The sequence below is a fragment of the Echiichthys vipera genome (genome assembly GCF_963691815.1).
Source record: "Echiichthys vipera genome assembly, chromosome: 11".
NCBI classification, from domain to species: Eukaryota; Metazoa; Chordata; class Actinopteri; order Perciformes; family Trachinidae; genus Echiichthys; species Echiichthys vipera.
The window spans coordinates 10,686,539-10,713,012 of record NC_139836.1 but is presented as its reverse complement, the minus strand read 5'-3'; the positions used below and the strand labels follow the sequence as shown (position 1 = coordinate 10,713,012).

General features: G+C 43.0%; 1 protein-coding gene across 5 annotated transcripts; it reads left to right on the top strand.

Annotated features, from left to right (window-relative positions):
• Positions 1–951: 951 nt before the first annotated feature.
• smoc2 (SPARC related modular calcium binding 2) lies at positions 952–26,162 on the top strand. Of its 5 annotated transcripts, none has more exons than XM_083922442.1 (13): positions 952–1,529; positions 8,120–8,282; positions 10,362–10,468; positions 11,358–11,457; positions 12,295–12,339; positions 14,292–14,339; positions 15,756–15,830; positions 17,436–17,622; positions 18,602–18,684; positions 23,335–23,434; positions 23,630–23,877; positions 25,108–25,145; positions 25,550–26,162. In XM_083922442.1, exons 1-13 carry the CDS (start codon positions 1,455–1,457, stop codon positions 25,571–25,573), a joined length of 1,293 nt encoding a protein of 430 aa, XP_083778568.1. In that variant the 5' UTR covers positions 952–1,454; the 3' UTR covers positions 25,574–26,162. The 5 variants fall into 5 exon arrangements, with proteins under 5 accessions (XP_083778568.1, XP_083778567.1, XP_083778565.1 ...); XM_083922441.1 differs by having other exon boundaries at positions 17,436–17,643; XM_083922439.1 differs by lacking the exon at positions 25,108–25,145 and having other exon boundaries at positions 12,295–12,330; positions 17,436–17,643.
• The last annotated feature ends 312 nt before the right edge of the window (positions 26,163–26,474 follow it).

Below are 26,474 nucleotides of genomic sequence, written 5' to 3'. Positions count from 1 at the left end.
GTTGGTAACTAACCAGTCGGTAAAATACAGGGGGACTTTTGTTAGAGTTGTTTCTTGTTCATGTAATTGTTCTTGTTATTGTCTTTTGTGCAAACTGCCACTAAATGTCGCTGCTATATTGCTAGAGATCTCTCGAGCAAGGTAGTCTTTATTTTTACTCCTTTATTTTTTATTTCATCGATGTCTTGAAGAGCATACATTTGGGCGTGAATTAAATAGTTTTAAAGCTAATAAAACACATCTAAATATATTTAATATACATTAAAAAAAGATGCAGCTTGAGAGATAGTGCAGCTCGCAGAATATAAATTAATCCAAAAGTGAAAATGGGTGATAGCCTATTACTTTAGGTCATTGTGGTGATTGTAACTACTTGTGAATGCCGTTAGGTGGCGATGCAGTCGCAATTGGTGCTGTTAATAAAGTGGGCTCAGAAGTCAAGACCATCAAGAAAACACGCCAGATTAACCATGCCCCTCCAGATCTGGCTTCAATTCATATTGACCATACGCAACAATATACTACCCAGATGAGTTTGGCGTAGGTCTACATTGTTTTGCGTGTAATTTGTGATTGAAATCAATAAAAAAAAAAGGGCATTCTCGTAAAATGTTTTGCATTTAGAACCTAACTACCAGACCAGTTGAGTGCATTGACTCCAAGGACTGTGTAACTTTCCTTGGAGATGGTTATAGACTGAGAGAGAATCTAGGAAATATGTGTGCGTGTGTGTGTGTGTGTGTGTGTGTGTGTGTGTGTGTGTGTGTGTGTGTGTGTGTGTGTGCGTGCGTGCGTGTGCGTGCGTGTGTGTGTGTGTGTGTCCAGCAGTTTGAGCGCAGACCCTCCCAGCAGACAGTAGCTTGTCTGATCCCCTCCTCTCTTTGCCAGTCGAACATCATCACAAGGTCCTCTACAAAAGTATTTCTCGCTGTGGTTTTGAAGGAGAAGGAAAGGAGAACAGGTGAAAGAACAGAATTTCCCCGAATCCCTGACGTGTTTGCCTCGGCTACCAGCAGCAGACAGAGTCCCACACTACACCTACCTACCTAGCGGGGAACAGCTTGCATCCGATAAGGATCTAGTCGACAAAATCAAGTGTGGAGGGAGGGGGGGTGGAGAAAAGAAGTCGAATTGGAGAGAGGGAAAAGGGAGAAGAGGCACCGAGGGAGGGGAAAAGGTCAGGGACACGGGGGGTTTATCGAACTGCCAGAATTAAGGAGAGTGTCTACACCAACGGTTTGGCAGACGAAACCAAGGAGACGAAGTGAAATAAACCAGCAACCTCCTCTCCTCAACTCTGACTTTTGTTTTTCACAAGGACTACTGTGATTTTTTTTTAAAAACATTTTCGACTTCTTCCAGAGATCGTTTTGTGCTCTGGTGAAGTCCAGGCAACACAGAGTGAAATTTGGACCGTGCGTAATTTGGAGAGTTTATTGCCACACTGCGTCAGGATGCGCGTCTGTCCGCTGCTGGTACTCCTCTGTCTGCTGTGCGCTGGACGCGCTCAGAAGTTCTCTGCTCTCACGGTAGGACCAGCCACATAACTTAAAATACGTCTCATTCAGGATATGAATTTTACATTCATTGCTTGTGCATTCAATGCATACTATTAGAGCACAAGGAACACGGTCTGGCAAATCAACGTTATACGATATTTAAAAAAGTATTTTGTTCAGTCATAAGTTCATAGGACTGGCGTCCATCATACTTTATGTCTCTCTTGTGAGCTTTTTTCTCTAATAATAGCCATATACTATTGTAAACAGTATTGTGTCATATTCTGGAGGTAATCTGAATGTTTCATATCTTGCAAAAAATATGCTGAATTTAGGATTGACTTTAAAACATAATAGATAGCCCAGTAGAGCGTTGCATTGGGAAAGACTTGTGTAAAACATGCTACTGTGTTTCAGAGTCTCTGCAGTGATGGCAGCTGCTGGTTTGCCTGTGAGGAGTTTACTGGTCTGTCAGCAACACCACTGGTTTGATTTGAGCGCCTTTACCTGCCTGACATTGTCTTGTCTGCCTCTCAGTCCTGTTCACTCTTGTGCCAGCGGCTCTCTGGAAAGGCTACTCTGCCAGTGTCAGCAGGTCTGCTGCACCAAAGCACATGGTATTGTTTACAGCAGCAGGACAGCCTCAGCAGAGCAGTGCATCCTGTCACTTGACCTTAAACTACGCGAGAACATGCACCTTTAAAGACAGATTAGAGGAATTTCATGGCCAAGATTAAGTGCAGGTACAGTGCTGAAGGAGGAATAATGGAGAGCGGAATGTGCACTGTCAGAAAATTCACCTCTTGATTTAGATGTAGATGTGACAACTACCTCCCCCAGCAAGCACTGTTATTTATGGTCCGGGTGAGGATGCCTTAATATCCAATTGGAAACAAATGGCCATGAGTCGTTAACCTGCAGGTGAAGGGTCGGAGATCCTTTCTCCCTGACGGCACTATGGAGTTGTGGAATGTGGGAGGAAGTGTTGCACCGAGCAGATGCTCCCCCTGAATTTATAGAGAAGATATGCACATTTACACACACACAGTATGGTGTAGTGTGAGTGCAGATGATATACAAATGTTTTTTTATTGAGGTGTCACAGGTATTCATTTGTACCCATTGATGTAAAGGTTACCAACTGTGTTTTTGGATATGACACATCATCACTGTTCTCTTGATATGACTTTTACAATAAGCAACTTCCATATTTTATTGCATGTTTCAGTGGTAACTGTGTGTGTCATATCTCACTGTGGCTCATCAGACCTTATTATTGGAATAGCACATGGAGTACTCGGCTTGTCCCTTTGCAGGACTCTGTAAAGGATTAATGGCTTATTGTATGAATGAAACCGAAGAGGTTACTGTTGGTTTAAAATATCTCAATGTAATAGTTTGTGCATATTTGAGGTCAAACAGGCTGTTAAATATATGGGATATTTGCCCAGCTTATTCACGAGGCAGACTTTTTCCATGGTTTATGGAAGTATGAAATAGTTATTGAAAAGATGAGGGGCCATAGAGCATTGGTTGCCTCATTTTCAAACCAGGATAATGCAATTTCTTTATAAAATATGAGCTCCTTTGCCCCACAGCTTTCATAAAACTGCACCTGCTCAGAGAGATTTTTGGCGATTAGTGGCCTTTCACACCACCTCTCTTTCTTTTTAACATCTTTCACAGCAATTAAGTACCTTTTCCTTTGATTGAGTTAGTAGCCTGGTTAAAGGCTGTCACTTTCTTCCCTTTCCACCATGCTGGAAACTAATGATCCCCTTTGAATCCTAGCGTCCACGCAGGAAACTCCCGCCAAGGCCATTTAACACGTTTGCCACGGCTCTCAGCTGGGGCCCCCATTGACCCTGCGGGGCCATGGTGTGAGGGGCCTCTCAAGGTGCTCGAAGCGGGGGCCTCACAGCCCAGAGGGCCCTTATCAGTCTACAATGTGCTCTCTGCTGGAGGCTCGCCTCCTCCGTACTCCATTCAATCCCACAATGCTGCAGAGCCAGGGGGAGGTAATAGGATTTGATTTGTATGCTGGTTGGTCTTGGAAAGAAACGTTTCCCTTACACTCCGCCAGTTTTGCCCTCTCTCGCCTGTCTTGTTCCTTTGCCAACCTCTTGTATTATTTGAGCAGATGCAAAAAGCATCTTCCAAAAAAGATCATGCAAAGAAAAAATAAATAAATCAAAGAAAGAGAACTAACAAAGAGAAAGAAAAGTAAGAGCCAGCTGCCTCTAATACAGAAGGACTTGAGCAATACATGGTTTTGAGTCACAATATGTGTTCTGTCTTGTATGAGTGTCCTTTTTATGATAAATTGAGGTGGAAGCTTGTGCTGCATGTAGTTGAGGCAAATGCTATCCATCACTCCTCACCGTGGTGCTGTGCATGATGATGGTGCCGGTTTGGAGAGGCTGGAATGAGACATCAGGGGAATGTCAGGGCTCTGCCTCGGCCTCGCCCATCCATCACCACAGGCCAAACACAAAGAGATCAGCAGCAGACAGCTAACTACCATTAGAAGTACACAGGAGGAAGAGGTCCTCAACACCCCATCAGTCTCACACTTCTTCCTCTCACTGGCTTTCACATCTTATTTGTTCTCCTCCTTCAGTCCGGCCAACAGTGACTTTGAAACAAACACTTGGATGTCTGATAGTGAATCTGGGTGGCGGATTTCATGGGTGGCTGATTTCATGGCTAACTGTTTTGCCACACTGGGTTCTTGGAGCTTTATTGTAAACTTGCAGACACTTGGAGCTTTGCTGTGTGCTGTACAGTGGACATCTAGCAGAACGCTGGGCTTCTGAATGACTCAGTTTGGGTTGTCAGTCTGCTGGCTTGCAGGGGCTGATACTGATAATGCTAGTGTAGTGTGAGCACTGGGGTGGACAGCATGAGCCGTGGTGAGGCTGGCAGTTCACCACCAAGCATGGCTGGACGCATTTAGACACTATCAGAGCAGTTACTGGTTGCGGCCTTTGCAAAAAAACATCCTCAAACCAGCCCGTCACGCCTGCTGGACTTTATGTGAAATGGCGAGCTGTGAGAGACAGAGTGGAGGGTGAGAGGAGGTCACCGCTGCAGAGGGATGTCCTAACTGGTGTGGGAGGACAGGGGAAGAGGGAGGGAGGTTACCGACGGGAGACTGTCAGTTAGATGCAATGATGCAAACAATCCAAGATACTCAGGGACACTAATATGAAGGGCCAGGGGGATGTTAGACCCCAAGTTTATCCAGAGAAACAGGCAAAGAAATGAATAGCTTTAGAAAGCATCTAGAGTATCCCAATCAAGTGGTACTATTCTGTAAATATTATATTAATGATTCATATCAAAATATAACAGTTGTTCTTCTAAAGATCCCATTTAGTAACAGGTGCTTGGTGAAAGCCAGTGTGGCATCTGTTTGAACCTTATGAGTAAATGAACGAAGTCCTCCAGTCAACCCTTTTCAAATTCAGGGATTTGTCAGATTCTTCTGGGCTTAACATACAATGGAAAATAACTGGAAAACTTTGCCTAATTGTGTCAAAACAGCTGTTGATCAGTAGTATCCAACCTTTTTATTAAAGGTTGGAAGGCACCCAAGGACACTTTACATGAAAGCAGAAGAAGTAACTAACACAAAAATAAATAAATAAATGGAATAGTGGTGGTAATGTTTGCTGTAGACTGTGGTGAACTGGAAGGTTTTGAGGATTTTCTTCGAATGTGTCCATGGATGTGGCATTACAGATATCAGAACCATGTCTGTGTCTGAGGACCAGAATTCCCGGGACAGTCTGGAAGTCTGATAAGTACTGGGAGTAATATTAAAAATTTGAGTCCGAAGGTTTTCTGATACATCACAGTGATATTTTTTTTTTTAAAAATGGCGTTACAAGCCTTATTCTACTGTCAGTAGTACATATAACATTAAAACAGGCTGTCCAAAAATGTTTGTAAATGTATAATTATTAGTGTTACAAATTGTTTATGTGTCAAAATGTTGTGTGCCATGGTCTTTTTTCCCTATTAAAAATATTTAGTTGTGGGTTATTAGTTGCTGTGTTAAAGTTCTAACCTTATTATGGTATGGTGGTATATTTAAAATGAATATCATATTGGAAACTAAAACCTGTATACTGGTTTATCCAGTTCATATGCTGCCAGGGCTGGTGCAGATACCCTGAACAGAACTTCATTGCAGTAATCTAGGCAGTAGGTGATGAAGGCATGGATGAGGGTCTCTGTCACAGAGTCTGTGAGTGTTGACCAGACTCAGGAGATGTTTTTTTTAAGATGGTAGAAACCTCATTTGATGATTGTGATGTGTGACTGGAAAGAAAGGGTGGAGTCCAAAATGTGCTCAGGCTGCAGACTTCCAGGGATGGGCAGATGGGGCAGCCATCCACATTGAGGAGAAGACCTCCAACCTTCCTGAGCAGTGCTTTGGAAGCCATAACCATGTTGCTTTTTAGTTTGAGTAGGTTGGATGACCACCATTTTTTTATTTTGTGCAGGCAGTTGATAAGGGACTTAGGAAGGAGCTGTTTTGAAGATTTTGTACTGAGGTAGAGCTGGGTGTCGTCAGCATAGCAATTATAGGTTTAGCTATGGTGGCAGATATTCTGATCAAGGGAGAGCGTGTTGATGGTAATGAGGAGAGGACCCAGCACAGAGCCTTGGGGAACATCTTGATAAAAAAAAAACTTTTTATATGTCTAATTACGTGGTATCGGATGGGTGCATAGACTTGCATAGTCATTGATATCGATACCAGCATTTAAGCCTCATCAGAAGAAGATCTGCTGAAATATTCAAGGGGTCACAAGAGGATGGCATGGAGACTTTAAGAAGTGGCAGAAATAAATCTTCAATTCTTCTCTGCTAAATGCAATATTTCATTAGTTCTCTTTAATCACTGACACAATAGACCATTCATATTCTGTTATTTCCACAAGAGGAAGAGGGATTAATCTCAATGTTTCGGTTTAGAAAGATGAAGGATGAGTGTTGAGGCTTGGACACAGTTCCTCAGCTCTGCAGCGTCAGGAGACTTTTTTGCGTTACTCTCATGATAACGCATCATTTTTAAAAGCCTGGGGAGAGAAGGCTTGTAAAAAATTAGTGTTTTGAAAATGTTCATTCGATCCAAAAGTCTCATCTTCCCTCCCTTGCGGCTCCTCTTCCGATGTGTTTGAACGGGCCTCTCCACTCTGATCCCCCCCGGAAGATTTATGAGCACGGTTGACAGAGTGGGCTGTATCCCCCCACCCCTCAACCCCCCAGCCCAGGGCGACTCTGCCTTCACTGCCAACCCTGTTCCAGGTGCATGTAGCCCTGAAGTCCTGCTCGTCTGAATGCAGGGGGCTGCCACCAAAATTCATCTCTCACTTAATTTGTAAGATGTCAGATACAACAAATTTCCCTTTAATGGTGATCAACCTACCCTCTTCATGGATGTGTTTTTTCTTCTTGCTCTTTATCTTACCACGCACTTTCTTTTGATAACATAACAGATTTGTATTGCTTACCTTTAATTGCGGGCTTGAATTCTCTGCTTTGTACCACTGATCGATGTGTGTGAGTATGTGTGGTTGACAGACAGAAAGTTTCACTGTCTGTGTGTCTAATGTGAACAGTTGACAGAGAGGACATTCAGACAGATATTGGATATTCGTGCATCCAAAGAAAACTGAACAAAAGCCTAAAACTGAATGGAAAATGATATTGTGTCAAATGTGCAAACATTTTCATTTTGAGAGAAGACAAAAAGAATTCAGAGAGGTATTTATCTTTGGATATGGCTGACTGAAGACCGCACCTGCATACGCATGGATAGAGTTTGTTTTTTTCCACTCACTTTCACTGAACTGAATGAATCACGCAAACTTTATGAAAACACTCACACACTGTAGCAGCACAAAGCTCCCTGACACTTAGTTTATTCAGCCACTCTATCATTCACTGCCGTTTCCTTCATTCTAGCAGTCACAACTGCTGATGCCCCATTGTGTGGCCTGGTGAGGGGGTTTTATACTACGGTGGCAGATACAATGGTGGCATTGACACAGGTGATCCGATGCGTTCAGCCAGGAGTTTCCATCCTTGTTTCTCTTTTCATGGCTGAATAAAACATCCTCAGGAATGATTCCAGATGAATACCTGTGCAGGTGTTGGCGCAGACAAAGGAAAGAGGAAGCGTCAGTCAAGTCTTCTCCAGCCCTTTAGACAAAGACAAAGCATGGCTGCACCCTGACAGACTTGTAGTGACACTGCCTCATCTTTGTTTCCATGTGTGGTACTATTTATCGGTGCTTTTCAGTATATTCATGTCAAGAGGTTGCTTACAAACCTTTTGATAAAAGTACTGAAAAAGATTTAACAATTTGTATGGCTTTGGCAATGCACACCTGTTTTGCGCCTGACTTTTTGGTGCAGTAGCCTGTTTTCATAAGATACATTTGCCCCATTCACAAGCTCCAACCCCTAGACTTTGTAATTCCTACTAGAATCACACCTGTTGTTGTAGAGATTAAAATATTTTGGTGTAGAGCACATTAATTCCCCCAAAATGGCTCATTTAGCAAATGTTTTTTCAGTTATCTTCTGCTTTCTCACTTCTGCAGTTCCTGCGGGTGGATCAGGATAAAGAATGCAACATGGAATGCAGCGGAGCAACTCGCAAGCCCCTGTGCGCCTCTGACGGCAGGACCTTCACATCTCGCTGCGAGTTCCTCCGAGCCAAGTGCCGCGACCCCCAGCTGGAGGTCATCCGAGGGCCGTGCAAAGGTCAGGTCATGAGTCACGCTTCAGAGCCGCCTGCCGCTCTCGAATGTGCAGAGGGGGTCACAGTCGAAACTTGTGGGTTAAATTCATTTCAGCATAATTGATTCTTTGAGTGCTGGGAGGACGAGTGGAGTCGACACGGTGAAAGTGGGTGAGGGTGGGTGGGTGATTGGGTGCTTCTGTTCCCTAGCTGGTTTTATAATTATACACCATTTGTACTGATAAAGGAAATGCATCTTCATTTGTCAAAATACTAATATTTCATGCTTTGTTACAACAGAAATACACAACAGCATCATTGGACCAACACCTTCCTCGGTGGTACAAAATGGCTTCAGCTTTCTGATATCAAATTACTATGCAGAGGGGAAGGCATTTGAATGAAATTCTTGACAACAATTAATGGTTTAATTTTCATCATACTAGATGGAAAGCTGCATGTATGTGACCAAGATGAAAAGTAAAAGAGGAAGGAGAGCCAGTGAGGTCAGGCGGCTCACAGACTCCCTCATTGTTAGTTGTTGTTAGAAGGAAGCACCCATACACCCAAATGCTGCAGTACCGAACCCTCTCACCCCGCCCCGCTCACTAACTCTATACTGCTAGTTCATCGCTCTACAGACCGGGGACAATGCCCCATTCTTACACAATACAATATTACTAATGCAGGGAGCTAGAGCGAAAGGGTTTGCTTCTCATATGATGGAAAAGCATTCCACGATTTTATGCCCGTTCGGGGTCTCTATGGCAACGTCTCTAAGCGGACATCTGGATATGGCGGACAGCGCCGTGACACAGAATAGAGGATTCCAGCTAGGAAGCTGAAAGGGACGAGGGTCCATGAAAGTCGTATTGTATGCGTCAATAACATCGGGTCTATAAGAGTTCGGACCCCCATCTGCTTCTGGACAGCCTGGGTGAAAGACACAGCAGCGGCAGCCGAGTCAACAGCTGAAGTAAACGAGAGAGCTGGTCTGGACTCGAGGCACAGAGATGGGATTGTGATTAAGGATGGTGAGACTGGCATCACATTTGTTTTCTATCCCTGCGCTCAGATGATTCAAGTGTACTGTCATTTTTTCCAGTCAGCTTTTTGGTCAGAGCCCCCTGAAGAAGGACGATGGTTTTGGGTTTTTCCACCGGAGCTAAGTTTAGAGCTCCTCAAACTGCTGTTTTCCTCCAACCTGAACATCCAGCGTCTTGCCCCCTCTCTTCACCAGTGACAGTGATACACACACTAGACTGAGAGAAACCAGTGCACATTCCCCTGCATGTGTCTAATGGACAATCGTAAGCCATGCCAGCGACATGCAGCCTCCTAACCAAACTGGTGAAAGTTTTTAAGCTTAGCATGAGTCATTGTTTTAATGTGATTTGAACCTGCCAGCCAGTCAGGCACTGCGTGGCAGCATGTGTCATACCAAGTTACCATCAAACCCATCGCTGGCCAACATTTCCTGAAAGTTTGCACAGCTGGTGCTGTTGGCCAGGTGGGATGAAGCAGCTGCGGAATGACAAGATGAGCCATGTATTTGACAGAGAGATGTGAATAGACTTTAGGTGCACATAGGTGAAAAGTTTCTGACCCACATTTATATCGATAAATAGCTAGAAGACAGCTGGGGCTGAACTGAGGAGACGGTCAAGGTTTAAGGGGAGAGTGAGACAGACTCTGAGACATTAAGGAAGGTTCAGGTTTTCCCCGTGCATCAGCCCTTTTCTTGGGTGACTGGAATGTTCTACAGGAGCAGCAAGAGCTGCCTCGCTCAGTAATGGCTTTACCACCAGGCACTGTGCAGGCTTGTCTAACTTCCTCCTAATAAGACCGGGGATGTTGGTTCTATTCCCAGCCACACAAGTATCTGCCGCTTCTGAAATGTCTTGAATTGTTTCCCCTCCGTCTCTCCTCTTTCCCCACATTTTTCTTTCATTCTTCATCATCTGTGAGATTCAACATCTTCTGCTGACTTTTTAAGTATGTTGGTTCCATAGTTGTGCAGCATAAGAAAATAGTTGAGCTGTGGGTTGAATCATTGGTCTCTGTGATGTGTCCTGATTCTGGTGATTTGTGGTGCTCCTCAGATACATCCAGATGTGTAGTAGAGAAGAAGTACACAGAGCAGCAGGCCAAGAAGCTCTTCCCGCAGGTCTTTGTGCCTGTATGCAACCCCGATGGCACATATAGCGAGGTAAAAAAACACAGAATTCAGACAATAAAGGCCCCAGTAGAAAATAGTCACTCTTTCATGTCTCTTTTTGCAGGAATGCTCTTTTCTCCCGCATGAATTTAATCGTTAAAGAAATACTTCACTGTTAGAATGGCCATTTGTCAATCAATGAAGTTTTTTGGTCACATGACTCCACAGTGAACAGAGAATCAAAAAAACCTTGATGCACTGAAGAAATAGGGGTTTACATTTAACAACAGCAAAACTATATGAAAATATCAGTTTACAAACTTTCCCACAACTTGTGCAATATAATCCAAGTCTGGTTTATCCATTCGTCTGTTTAGTAGTTCCCAAACACGTGTTGTCAATAAAACCTTATTATTTACAGCACCTTTGCTACTCTTCTGCTACTGTCTCATGAAGCTTGCACAGACTCACTCCTCATCCTGGCAAGTTCAGACATGTAGTGCACCTGTGCAAGCGGGAGACTGTTAATGATGAATTGTTGCAAATAGGAAGGTTTTAGTGACAATGCATGTGTTTGAGAAGTACTGAGAATACGACGGAATAAACCAGACTTGGGTTATACTGCACGAGTTGTGGGAGAGTTTGTTAACTGATGATTTTTTGTTATAGTTTTGCTGTTGTTGAATGTGGACCCTATTTCTTCAATGAATCAAGACTTATCTTTGTCTTTTGATTCTTTGTTCACCGTGGAGGCATGCGAGAAAAAACAAAAGTTTTCTTCATGAATTCAAACTTTATCAATCGATATGCAAATGGTCCTTTTGCGGTTGATGAATTGCTTTGATAGGTTTTTATATGTCCCTACACACTTCATTCTTACAGATGCCATTCCTGATTTAGTTTGTGCTGACTTTGTGTTTACATGCCGTTTTGATTACAGGTTCAGTGCCACAGCTACACTGGATACTGTTGGTGTGTCACCCCCAATGGTCGACCCATCAGTGGCTCAGCAGTGGCCAATAAAAAACCTCGATGCCAAGGTGGGTACGACTGCAGCAGTGTGTCTTATAACAGGTTATACAGGTGTGCATACTCCATTGGTAGTGCAGTGCACTAGTACAGGCATCTCATTTTGTAATAAGCCTGATGTAAGACGTAAAAAAATTAAATCAAAAGACTGATTGGTACTGGTATGCTGTTTCTCTAAATTTGTGACGCAATGATGATAAATTGAATTCAACACAGCGTGACATTCTATGTTTGTGGGGGGTGTAATCTTGAGTCCTGTGGGAAAGTGGTCAGTGACTGGACTGATGGCCACAGGGTTTAAGGGCCACCCGAGGACTGAGCATTGCTCAAGGCTTCGAGGCTGCGTGTGTAAATAAGCTGAGTAGAAAATCCCTGCTGCAGAGTTGAGCAAGAACGTTAAACTGTAAGGAATGTAAGTGTTCTTGGAGGATGGCGCTTGCTAAACAATCAAATAATCAATGCCACATGTCCTCCCTGTTCATCTCCGTGGGGCTGCTTTGGAAGTTGCTGCTGTCTCAATAGTGACAAACCTCCAGCAGCAACAGCAGCAGTAGTTGCATTCAAATTGACAGCTGCTTAGCTAGAGCTGTGTATATGAAGTCTAAAAATGTCATAAAATACATCTCCATCGACATACAGTGAGTAAGTGATTGGAGCCACTTGAAATAAATGAATACCATTTGACAATAAAAACGCAGAAAAGAGTTTCCGCTGTGGTTTACTCCTTAACCAAGTCTGGTGGCTGTTCATTCAAAAATCCAGACCAACGTCTTGAAATATTATTGAGGATAACAAAAAAATGTGTTGGGTGGTGAATTTTCACTTAATTGGAACATGTTTCTTTTCAGGTTCAAAACAGGAGAGAGCGACTACAAGAGAACCAGGTAAAGCAGGTGAGACTTTAATTCAAGAAAAAGTCATTCTCAGAGGCACATTTCAGACTCCTTTATTCATGCATGCATGCTTTTGTGTTCATGTGTTTATCCAAACATGCATGTACATGTGTATTAATCTGTATCTCTGTCTGTTTGTCTGCATCTGTGTTGGAGATATGCAGGGTGGGTCGCCTGTTAAGGCTTGTCTTTCTAATATTTTGTCAATTTGAGAGAGTGCAAGATAAAGCAGTCTAGCAGCAGCTACAGCCCCTTTAATCGCCTGACGTCCTTAACCAGGCAGCCAAACGGCCAGGAAGCAGCCAGAAGGGAGGAAAAGTGTCGAATCATTCATGTTCTCTAACTTGATCTTGCTTGGTCCTCGTTCTTTTTCAGCAACAGAGTCATAAGATACAAGGAAATGTTCATACTTTATCCTCCACCCTACTTTCACTCTGTCTCTCATCAACTTCTACCCTCTTCCAGATATAGAACCACTAAGTTCCTCTCCGACTCTGCTCCAGATACTGTATATCTTTCTCATCTTGTAAGAGATGATTTGTTGAACTGATGCAATTCAAAGGCTCACAAAGAAAGTGGAATTTGGGGTGATTGTGATTGTGATTATGATTTTGTGTTTGCGTGTTTTTGTGTGTTTGCGTGTGTTTGCATGCATGCATGAATGAATGTGTGTGTTTGTCACATGGGTTATTCCTGTCAGTGTGACCTTTACGTCTGCGTCTCTTTCTCCATATACAGTTGTGGGTATAGTGTCTGTCTGAGCCCGGCCAACTCATTACTCATAGATCGAGTGGGAATGCAAAATTTGAGAGAGGAGGAGGGATGGTAGGAGAGGGAAAGAGGGCGTAAATGAGGTGGAGGGAGGGGGGTTGTGGTTCAATCTGAACGGCTTGGATAAACAGGGTGGTGAAAAGTAACATAAACTGTAGATTTGTGGTGTGCCAGCACCAAAATAGAAGTGATTGCATCAATATTTTTGATTCAGCAGAAGCCCGTCAGTACCTAAGCAGTCCGCAGCACAATGTTGCTCTTTTATAATCAGAATAATGGTAATGCGAAACACCAAATGCTTTACCATAAACCCATTTCTGGTGCTTGACAAATTCATTCACATGCTGGAATCATAAGCAGTTGACGACTGACAAACAGCAGTTAAACTAATGCCGTATGACCGCAAATAGCGCGGGGGTTTCCTGGCAGATGCTAAAAGAGGTGTTACAGTCATGTAAAAGGCCGCAAAGTAAAGATCAGTCATTAGTGGTTTATCGTAAATCCGAATCATAAATACACTTTTTGAAATGGCATTTCCATCCGTTAAGTGAGTAAAGTAATAACATGTCTGCCTCAGTCAGTCAGACTGTATGTATTTTTATCCACCAAGCATGCCGTGGCTGGCATAATAAACCTGAAATGAATGTAAAATCCTCATTTTGCAAGGGAGAATTCATTGTTGAAGAATCCCCTCACTTCTCCTCCCCCTACCACAAATCGAGTCCAAACAAAGCTTGAGCTTGATTCTCCCACTGTTAATCGTTTTGTCTCAGACATGGCTACTGCATTCTTCACTTCTTGTGTCTCTCCCACCTTTACACAGCTCTCATAACTCAAATACAGGCAATGGAAGGATGGAGAAGAACACCAGGGACAACTGGTCCTCATCTTCTCCTCATTCATTTTAACTGACCTCAATCTGTCCTCCATAGCACAATGAACTCCCTTGTTGCATGAAGTGAAACCATGGGACTATATGACCACTATACTTTTCCTCTACTGTGAGACACATCTTTCAGCTTTCAACATATGCACACACCTCTCTTCCTCATTTTCCTCACCTCTACTTCTGCCTCCATCCCTCTTAGCCGGGCAACGTGCAAATCTCACATAGTTAAGTGTTCTCTAGCTTACTCTCGTAATTGTAGTCTCCTTGCAAATATTTTCCATTCTAAATGCAGATGAGACTGGCCTAGTGGTGGACCCACAGCCTGCTGGCGATGAAGAAGGTGAGCCTTTATCCGCCGGACTGTGAGTAAATAACTGTTTAATGCTGTGTCTGTTTTTACTGAGACACCACTGACTTAAAAGGGAAAAGGAGTCTGCACACCTGCAGTTTCAGCATCAAGTTTCGAAAAGGTCACTGGGGTGAACGTGAAAATTAAATATTTTAAATTAATCAGATGTGCAAGATTTGATGGAGATATGTTAGAAAACTAAACGGCCCATTTCCACAAGAGTTGTGTTTTTGCTCTTAAGCCTCCATAAGCTGTTGGTCATACCAGAAGCGCCATTGCTTAAGAATTTCCCTTTTCATTTGATGAAAAAGGTAAATCTGCTATTTCTTCATACGGAAATATGTTTACTCATTTACTCAACTACTTTCCTGAAGAATAATTTTGAGGTACTTGTACTTTACTTTAGGTATTCCTTTTTAAACTAATAGTGCACAAATAGTGTTTTCAGCTCAAATTACGGGTTACTTGAATGAATGTACAGTATGTATATACTCAACCCCATAACCCCGTTAATATCAGCTCCAGTTTGACCAGCTGAAAAAATAGAATTCTACTCATAATACAATACAATAACCCTCTGAAACAGATAAAATCTACCAAATTAATACTTGAGATACTTTAAAGGGGCAGTTCACCTCAAACTAAATGTATTTCCTCTTGTATAGCTATTTATAAGTGGTATGAGTTGCCCAGTGTTGGAGTTATCGACCGTAGAGATGTCTGCTTTCTCTTGAATATAATGGAATAGATATATATAATGACCCTCGTCTTGTGATCAAAATGAAATTCATGATCTGGTTACTAAAGATAATCCACAGACCTGCTGTAAGCAGTTTTAACTGTAGCTAACCGATATAGCTAGCTCACATTACAGCTCAGCCGAGGAGTACACCAATAATGTTTACATATCGCGCTGTCCTAAGCTCTTCCATGAGTATGCTTCTTTCTGCGTGGTGATATGGTTGGCGGGTGTACTTCTCTAGAAAGAAATACAGCTGTGCACTGAATTTTGAATAAAGTACTTTTATATTATGATATCCTTTAAACTCCATCACTGTGAATGTGATGCAGACATCACATTTTTCAAAGTTGCATTGAAACACTTTCATCAGCCTTCAACATTGTGAAAGAAGTAGAGTCTTATGATTTCATGTTAATTTGATCAGTTGATGAGACAGCAGCAAACTCATAGTTATAATTTACATACCTCTCTTCTTGCTGCTATTTTTCTGGTCACAGCTGTCTTATACAATTAACTTCTCACCTCCACTCCTGCAGTTTGAGATACGATAACCTTGATGTGCATTTTACAGTCTGTGAGTTTTGGAACCACCAGGTTTGACTCAAATGATATATGAGTGTGCTTTCGATTAAAGCTAATAAAGCTGTCTCTGTGATTTCTTTCAGACATCATTTCCCAGTACCCCACTCTGTGGACGGAGCAGGTTCGCAGCCGGCAGAACAATAGAACCAGAGCACCAAGTGAGTTTCAAAGACCCCTTTTTCTTTAATGACGGCACGATCGGGTGTTTGCAAACCGCAACTGAAAGCACGCTCTGTGTTTTTCCGACTTGTGTGAGCAATCATGGTTTGGGGCTGTTCCTGTCTTTTAAGGACAGATGGTGGGCTGTGAAACCAATATATCTTGGTGTTGGGGTGTTGGGGTGTTGGGGTGTTGGAGTGTTGGAGTGCGTCAGGCTTTGAGGATCTGTTTCTCTGTGGTTCTTCACATAGCATCGTATTTGTAATTATCAGCACATGGCACAAACACAGGATCTCCTGTTGTTCTGGCTGGTCCGCTCTGGTCTCCTCTTACACACATGCACGTTTATCTCATTGAACAGATCTGTTGCCTCTCTGCTCTTTGGGGGAAAAAGGTTGCTTTATGCATAAAACAATGCTATTTTGAGGCCAGCCTGGAGACGAGAACCCTGTGTGCATTTGCGTGTGAATCGCATTATCATAATTTACAACCAATATAAAAGCCTGAGAAATGCAGCAGCGTTGATGGTTTTGATTACCATGTACTCTTTGGGGTATTGGGGTGAAAAAAAAACACCCGCCCCAACAAAGAGAGCCCATACGGAGGAACTGGAGCGAAGAGAGTCGGTTGAGAAAGCGGGGAGGCATTTCATTTGGTCTCTTTTGTGTGGGTAACGATCTCTAATGAAAATAAACAAAGAAAAGGGATATCCATAATCCCGCAGTAGCTTCCGAGCCTTAAGGCGAGCAGTGAAGAGAGGGAAAGATTGGTGATGAAAGCCCTCACAGCCAGAGGAGCTCTACTTTCATCCCTGAGTTTAATTCTCAAATCTCTGTTGGAGAGCTGCACGGCAGAGAAGGAGGCTGCTGCACAGAAACAAGTCTGATTAGATCCTGCTGAGGCTCTGCAAAACCCCATATTTCCTGCTGCATTCTCTGTACGTACGGATAAAAGAAAGGCTTATGAAGCATTGATTTTTTTCCCTGGAATTTTGAACATGTAAACACACAGATCCCTGGAACTTTTACAGTACCCTGCAATAGAGTGTAACTGTGTGTGGGTGTGGGTGTGTAAAGGCAAAGGCCCAACTGACCACTGTTCTGCTTTTGTCTTGTCTGTTTCTCTCTCTGTCACACACATCCACAGAGGGCAGCTGAGTGTCCAAATATTTACTTAACTTGGGGCATAGGGAGCTGTACTTAGTCATTAGCCCGTTAATGTCCGTAAACAGTGCCACGGGGGGCTGATATAACAGTCTACACACACTGTCTCCGAGCACTCATCCTCCACCTCTTTGTCTTCTCCAGTACTCCAACCTCCTCCTAAAGGCTGTGCATGCATTTGGTTTTTAAATAGAAATGAATTCAAACATACTGTATGTTGTATAAATCCAAAATGTGTTGCCAGATCTGATTAGAAAGTGAGTCTTATTCTTTAAACAAACCCTCTTCTTCACATCAAGTGTGTGCGTGTCTGCTGGATATATTTGCCAGGTCACACAAGCTAGACCACCCTAGGTGAATGCTGTCTTTATGGGTGGTGTGTTTGTGTGACCAATCCATGCCTCCACTGATTCCTGTTTGACCTCTGATCCCTCTCTCCAGCCTCGTCATGTGACCAGGAGCAGCAGTCTGCCCAGGAAGAGGCGAGGCAGCCCAAGAATGATGCTGTATTCGTACCAGACTGTGCCCAAGGAGGACTGTACAAGCCGGTCCAATGCCACCCCTCCACCGGATACTGCTGGTGTGTGCTGGTGGACACCGGACGGCCCATACCTGGGACCTCCACCAGGTGGGAGAGACCTCAGCTATGGTACTTTCACCCTAATTTACAGAAATTCTTGGAATTTATTGCTTGGCTCTTTGTGGCAAACAAACCAAACAGTTGTTACGCAAAGCAGGTAAGTGATCATTAGACACCCAGACGCAGCAGAGTGGCCAACTGATAGAGAGACTGTCCAACTTACTTCATGCCGTCTTTTGTAAACAATTCTACACTATAATGTTCTAGAGCCACTTTGAGTATTATTATTATTATTATTATTATTATCTTTTACTGCATGTCTAACAACTGTGCAAATGTTAAAAAGATTTTCTATTGAGAAGAATGATAGAAATAAAGCAACAAAAAGGAGCTTCTTTATTTGAGAATTAGTCTGCCACAAGCAGAGGGACAGACATCTCCATTGCTGATGAGACGGAGTGACTCAGTGGTCTGCTCGGTGGCAGGTCAGAGGTCAGTCAGGCTGGCAGAGTGGGGCACTGGTACACTCTTATTGAGCAGGCTGGGTATCAGATTAACAACGCTTCAGGCAAAGTGCCAGACAGCACATTAGCACACATATGGAAGCGTGGATTTCCCCCCTTCTCTCTCCCTGTCCCAGGCCAGCTTTTTGCCCAGTCGCACAGCAGCAATCGGGGCTCCGCCGGCTCGCCAAGGGAGTCCGTGAAAGCTTCCTTGTGTCCCACGCTCCCTGTCTGCCTCTCTCCCTCTATCTGTCTTTCTCACCCTCCCTCCCTCCATCCCCCTTTCTGTCCTCATACCAGCCCCAAATCCTTCTCTTCTTTTCTGGTTGTGATTCAGAGCCTCTGATTTGCCGTAAAAACAATTATTTGAATCCCTGAGAATTAAATGTAGGCGGGTAATTTGAAACCCTGGATTCCTGTCTGATTTTACAATGAGGATAGTTGTACTGTAATCAGCAATCCCTTTTATCCATTTCACTATCAATGACTTGGGATTGTCTTATTATGTGTATTCTCTGTCACAGGTATGAACAGCCAAAGTGCGATGGCAACGCAAGGGCCCACCCAACCAAACCTAAGGACCATTACAGAAGCAGACATCTCCAAGGTAGGTCTCTAAAGACTGATCTCTGTTTTTCCTCTCTGTTCAGACCACATGGTGAAGTTCTTCAGCAGTTGGCCTCAACCGCTGTCGCACTTCCAAGGTTGTGATAACAGTGTGCAAGTGTGTGTGTGTGTGTGTGTGTGTGTGTGTGTGTGTGTGTGTGTGTGTGTGTGTGTGTGTGTGTGTGTGTGTGTGTGTGTGTGTGTGTGTGTGTGTGTGTGTGTGTGTGTGTGTGTGTGTGTGTGTGTGTGTGTGTGTGTGTGTGTGTGTGTGTGTGTGTGTGTGTTTGTTGACATCATTAGCACTGTTGGTCAAGGAAATTCTTGATAAAGAGTTGAGAATTGCCAGATACCACTGGTCAATAAGCCTGGAGACAGAGATGGATCAGGGGGAGGATTAATCTTCAACTGACATGGGAGATGGAGGATAGTGAGATGATAGCATGGAGGAGAAACAGCAGGCAGGAGAGGGCGAGATAATGGATAATAGGATGCCAGAGACAGGTAGTGGTAGAAAGACTGACAACAGTGTAGATAATTAAACTGTGGGAGGGGGTGGGAGAGGAGTTTGGGGGTGGTGTTCACGGGGTGGGCTTAGGTACAGGTGAGCATGTGTTTGCTGTGTTAGATGGATATTTGCTAGTGAGGACTTGCCACTTCCAAACTGCAGAATTTAAATTTTGATATATCCAAGGGGGACTTACAAATGGGTAGATCTAAGGATGGATGAAATGATGTGTCACAATTTTTTTAAGGACAATTCTGAGAAATAATAAAGCAAGGGTGTCTGGTCAGTTATAGCAGGCTTTTCAGCAAATGCCCCAAAACAACACACGTTTACTCCCAAGTGACAAAGGAGGAGGTTGGGTCAACAAAACATCAGACATTGACATGACCACTGTTTGTTTGTCCTTGTCCTACCAACAGTCCATGTTGGTTTCTCCTAACCGTGAACACCATCAATCCCTAACCGAAACCAAGTATTTATTTTAAAGGTGCTGTACTCCAAATACTGAGAAAAGTTGCCTCCAGGTGGTTCTCATCTGTTACCCAATTCGTCAGATGCCGATGCTTTGTCACACCCCTCTGCCTCCGATCCTGAGGCACAGGGCACTACCATGCAACTGCAACCGGGCTATCACAACAAACATACAGAACAAACACAAACTCAGATTACAAGTGTACAAGAGTGAGTAATAAAAAATCTCATGAACCCACATAGACCGGCCTTTCCATCCTCTCTCCCACATGAGTCCGACATTTTTACTTCCACAGATATTCGGCATTATAGCAACCAGATGAAACCAAAGCATCTCAGCAAAAAAAAAAATGCAGCGCCTCATAAGCGCTCCGCCGCATTTTCAGAAAAGCGCCTGTGTAGCAGCTGTTCCAATCCTGTTTTCCTGAGGTGAGGATCAAAGAAATCAGGTTATTTTACGACAGAGAGATATATTTATGTGTTATTGATTCTCTAATATGTTTAAGTGCTCTTTAAGGGAAATTACACTTAGTTTCAACCTTAGTCATGTTTTATTGCCATCATTCCACTTACTGATATAAGTAATATAACTAATTGATGCAAAACAGGATCATGGGCACTCCACTCAGCCACAGTGGAGCCCACATGGCATGGCAAACATGAATGATTAATTCAATGTTTAAAAGGGTTTGGATTATTGTAGGTATTTGAAAGCAAATTTGAACTTTCACCTATTCTATTTACCATAGTTTTGCACACACCGTTTTACAATGCAGTGGATGGAGTGCATTCACCATTGTTTTCACCATATTTATAAATACTAGTTCTATCACTAATTGCATGACTTGTCCTTCTCATAAAACCAATAGTAAAAGTAAAGTTATAGCTTTCAGGTGCTGCATATAACCAAATCACAGTTTAAAGCTGAACAGTGCTTGGCAAATTTACTGTTTTCTGGTGGTTTGGTAAACAACTTAATAATTCTCCAGCAAATGAACAGAGCTGCCACTGTTCTCATCCCATCCACAACTGTTTATGTAACAGTGTGCTGGGCCAGAGCTGGGCTCTCTTCTCGCAGGTGCTGCATTTAGCAGCAGAGCAGCATTCTGTCTCTGCTCCGACATCGAGGACTCTTGAACAGTGTGTATTAAACAGTGGGATAGACAGTAACAGATGAGTGCTCATGAGACCAACAACTGTTACTCATCTCTGCCAGTGGCACTGGTGATGTATATTATTGCTAAGATATTGAGCAGGAATAATTACAGTATGTAACTGCAGAAAGTGTGAAGTGGCGATAGGGTGGAAAACAGCCAGAACCATCCCATGAGAAAGACCTCAAGCCCAACCAAACACCTCCTAAACACATAAAGTATAGGAAAGAAAACAATATACGTATTCAGCCATGCGATCAGCTAACACGCTTACATGGGCATACAGGCTTCATTCTGTACGTGGCAAAAAAACACGCACCGTATCAGCCATTATAAAATACACCGGGACACAGTCAAAGAACACAGCATCTTGTTTTCTTTATGAGCACTTGCGTCAAAGCCTGTAAAGCGTGTTACTGTATGAACAAGGGATAATTATAAATGTTGCCTTCACATTGCTGCAGCCCATTTGCTGTTGAAGCGCTGGTGTTGAGAGGTTTATGGGGCGAGATGCGAAAAAGGAGAACTTTGCCCTGAAAGGGGCAGGAGAGGAAAGCAGAGTATTTGGCTAGCTTTCTCCCCAGAGTGGGATCATGGGATAGCATTGGGGCAGCCATTGGGAGCTGCGACTGTGAGTGCTGACAGGGCTCTGCCCCATGTGGCTCCGTAGAAAAACACTGCTTCTTATTGACAGTAGCACACTGGCACACACATGCAAACATGCACTTACTGGCCAACTTTTTACACATTTACAGAGGCGTATGAATAGTGGTGCAGATCTTAGCTTTTCAACACGAAAACGTTTTTTTTGTCTCAACTTGATTCCATCCTGCATCTGTCAGACTTGGGCATTAAATAATTATAATCATTATGGAATAAGACAGCAGTCATTTATTGCTGCAACCATGAACTGAACAGAAAATGGCCAGACTCAATTTCCTTTGAATGACAGCAAGAACATTTGTGTTCTGCCCCTCAGCTAAATGGTGTCCAGACAGACAGAAGTTAATCTGTCCCGCCCCCATAAGAAAAACCTCTGATCCCAGGAGGAAGAGACTGGAGCTTTACCTGATGGCTTCCATTTGACTGAACTGCAGACAGATTCCTGCAGCATTACGGAGAGGACGTGTGCTCTCCATGAAAAACACTAAGCCTCAAACAAGTCCAACTGCATCCCACAAATCTCTCTTGAGCCAGAAGCCAGATAAAAACACTTTGCCTTCTGAGGGTGCAATTGTATGACTGTCTAGACTAATTTACCACAAGAGGCTCCACAAGGCACCGGTTTGGCCATCAACAGGTGGGTCCGATATTTTACTGGGCTAGGGCCAGGGAGGGCCTACTAAAACTTAAGTGTAAGTCTGTTCAGCATGTAAAGGAGACTGGAACAGTTTGGACTTGTGAATGTTTCAACCCTTGGCCCGGTGCAGGCTGCTAAAGTCCTGCGCTACTTGGGAAAGGTGTAGCAAAGGTTGGGTGCTGGGTGTTTACGCCGATGCTGGTCGCCACCTGTTAGAGAGGAGCAAAGCATGCTATTATCTCCAGCACAAGAGAATCTGGCCCCGCAGGCCTGGGCCATAAAAAGAGTAGCAAACTGTGGAGAATTTCTTTTTCTCCACAGGCAGAATAGCAGAGGAAAGCTGCACTGTGAGAAAGCACAGAGGAGTCGGGCTCGGAATCCAGGAATCTCTCAGGCCTGCGTAGCCTTCAGCTCTTCCAGAACAACCTTGGCCTCCTCACTCTTAAAACTATAGGGCCTGAATGGACAATTACTATCATTAGGGTCATTCCACCCCAGTTGTCCCTCATTTTAATTTCTTCCTGTCATTCTGCATGTAATAAGGCTTTTCTGTTGGTTTTAGTTAGATAGTTAATGATACATTTTACCTTATCGCTTTATTGGCTCATTATATCAGTCTCTTTTCTGGTTGACATTTCAAACAGTAATCCCACCACACACTGAACATCAGGTGTTGAGTTGTGTCGCTGGGTGCATACCTTTAAATCAGACATCCCTCAGACAAAATCCTAAGCAGCGGTGTGTCTGTCAGGACTGTATTTGGACCCCTTGATGTCTCAGCTGAGTCTCAGGTGCTGTATGGAGCCTCTTGTCCATACATACAATATTCAGTAACATCTTTGGTGCTCCAGCTGTCAAAACCACTCAGGGGCCTCCAGCATGATTGGCAGGTACCCTCTTCCTCCCCTAGATGAGGGGAGGTCTGACACTTTATGAGAGGGAGTAAAAGACAACTGTGAGAGTCTTGTTTGGGTTTATTCTCCTCTTCTGCCGTCTTTATGTGCTGTTCGCGTTAAGACTAAGCTGCCTGTTACATGACGTCCCACCCCAAACATTTATTAGGCCACCTATGATGGCAGCATTCCACATTGTTGTAATGCTGTTGACTGGGGGATCATTTTTCTGTGTTAGCTGACATATAGTACATACACTTTCTTCCATATGAACTGCATAATGCATGCTCACACACACTCATTCAGGTATCTGTGGTTTATTTTCCAGGCTGTCCCGGGGCAAAGAAAACAGAGTTTCTGACAAGTGTTCTTGACGCGCTGTCAACAGACATGGTGCACGCCGTCACAGATCCAGCATCCGCCGGAAGGTATGACATTCGGAAGTGGATTTGTTCATCTTACGATTCTAATTGAACATCAGTGGGTTCTGTCATTTAGCAAAAAGGCACAAAAAGCTTCAGTGCTGAGGCAGATTTCGATTGGATCCACAGCAATTCATTTTAGACAGTTGGATGAAGTGATGGAGGCGATAATTAGATCACAAACTGATATCTGTCATTTAGGATGGCCGAGCCCGACCCCAGCCACACCCTGGAGGAGAGGGTTGTCCATTGGTATTTCAGTCAGCTGGACAAAAACTCCAGTGGGGACATTGGAAAGAAGGAGATCAAGCCTTTCAAACGCTTCCTGCGCAAGAAATCCAAGCCAAAGAAGTGTGTGAAGAAGTTTGTGGAGTACTGCGACATCAGCAACGACAAGGCGCTGTCTCTGCAGGAGCTGATGGGTTGCCTTGGGGTGACCAAAGAAGAGGGTGAGCTGAACAACACAACCTTACGTCCGAGGCTTAGTTCAAACGTACACTGGTGTTGTTATAAACAGAGTTTGTTGTATCTTTTGACCTTTTGTTCACATGCAAACTGCAATTTACGTCACTAAAAACTTTCAGAAAACTCCAGCCAGGAGGAATATTATCACACACAAACATGTGAGGCATCACAAATGAAGCAACATTTCATGGTTTGACATGGTCAAAACAGGGCTAGTTCTAACCCAACAGGGCTTTTTACATGTTTACACATGCAACAGAAAAAAAAATAGAGGCGCCCAAATGTGCTATTGATGATGACGATGGTTGATAGGCCAACAGCATCTCATAACAGAGTTATTTCACGACCTGTGTGTTTGTCATTCTCTTGACTTTAGTGTGTTTTTGTGTTTTCATTTGGATGAAAAAAATCAGTGCTTGTGTGAACAGCTTTTTTTTTTTTGGAACTAAGGAGGTAAAAGCCTGTTTACGAAAACATTACAACACACCTGTGTATGTGTGGACTAGGCCTAAATGTTTTAGGCTCCGGCACTCAAATCAGTCTTCTTACTTGTATATTGATGGAAAGAATATAGTGATCATCAGCTACATGATTTTTTAACGGTTGAAACAGCAATTGTCCATTCAAAATTTAGGCAAGCTTTGAAATTGTCCACATGAAGCAGTGCACATGGGGCTCTAGTAAGCCTAATAGAAAGTTTGTAGAGTTTTATCAATCACATTTCATAACCAAATATTCAAGAGCAAAGTCTAAGCAATGGTCTTGATTAGCATGATACCATGGATGTAGCCATCAAATGCATATTTAAGATCGCTTTGTAGTTAATTGTCATTTAAGTCAGCCAGAAACACTGAAAAGTCCAGGGATCATTTTTAACCAATGGATGGAGCTAACAGTAATTACCTGACCAACTATGGCTTATATAATCTGCTAGCAACACTTCAGCTGGCCAGTTTGGCAAAATACAAATGAGAAGTCTGCTCTTGTATACACGTGTTTGAAATGAAGGTCCCATTTTTTCCAAAAATTGCTGAGAATTTTGGGTGGTTAATCATCCACCAGTATCATTGTGACAATATACAAGATTTGAAACAGGACAGTGCTTATTTAATGGTCAGTTGTACTTCATGGAGGCAGGGATTTGACGCTTCATCTGACCTGCAATATTCCTCATATTATGGTTGTTGAGGTTTCTACCACTTATTGTCTCACAGGGGCCAAACCAGGAGAGGGTTTATCTTCCAGTAAACTAGTAAGTAGACCACTCCTCCCATACTAGTGGATAACATGACTGTAAGAGAAATTTGGTTGTGTCTAGATGGTAACTCTAGAGTTGCGAAAACTCTTGCAAGATTCGCTCCCCGACGACCCACACATACCTAAACCATTCAAGGTCAATGCCTAACCTTAAGTATCAAACATTAACCATTCAAAGTCAAAACCAACTTCTGGCACGACTTTCACAAATCTTTATTTACCATCTAGACACAAACAAGAAATTTGGTGACGCATCTGCAGTCTGACAGTGATATCCTTTTATCTCTTCTAGTGGTGAATGAGTCAAGAATATACAGTCATTAAAAACTTGTCAGCCTATAAGTTCAAAGAAACAAGGCCATGTGTGAAACTGACGTCCCTTTAATTTCCTCTCCTCAGAATCCCTCGAAGAAGCAAGGCTAAGCCAGCATCTGAGATTTCCCCTCCCGCATGGAGAATCTGCCCTCACCAATCGGCAATAATGGAAACCATAGTATTTGCACTTTGTACTTTAAAAAAAAAAAATGTAAATTCACTTTGTAGAAATAAGGTATTTAAACAGACTGCTGAATCTGTGAATGATGTAGTTAGCGTTTTATGTCCTGACAAACAAAAATTATTTAACACATACAATGTATGTGTCCTTTGTGCGTCTAAAAAGTATACTTTTCAGAGTTGTACAAGTTTTCATGTTTGATGTTCCATTGTGTGCCTCTTTCCCCAGTGTCAGCGGATATATGGATAGTTTGCTACGATAACTTAGACCATGCCATCTCTTATGTACTGACCTATAGCATCTCTTCTTGTGCTTTGTACAGCAGTTTGCAAGAAATTTTTAAACATACATCATAAAAAAACATCCTACATGTCCACATGTGTTCATGTTTGTTAGAAATAAAAAACTCTTTTATACATTTTGTTCTCTGTGGGTCTGCCAGTGTATCAAAGAAGGTTAATTGGGTCAGTAAATTACTTTGTTTCTCTGTAATCTAATTAGTATTCCATGTTTTCTTTCTCCTTATATAAATCTTGTAATATCTGCCGTTTAGTGTTTTCTTGCTGTGTCTTTAATAAAACACCTTGTTGACATAGTCTTTATGAGCCAAGTATTAGTCATACATAGCAAAGGTCGTGTATCATCCCATTTTCAGACAGCTTGCCAGTTCCCCTGAGGCAACATTTTAGAATTGGAAAAATGGATGGTACTTATGTCTGTTCTCGTCACAGATATCCCACGTAGACTGAAGACAGATAAATGGACCATTCTTGGCCGTGCGTAGTATCATGAGTGCCCATTAAGAGGGCGTTATATGAGCTTGTGTGT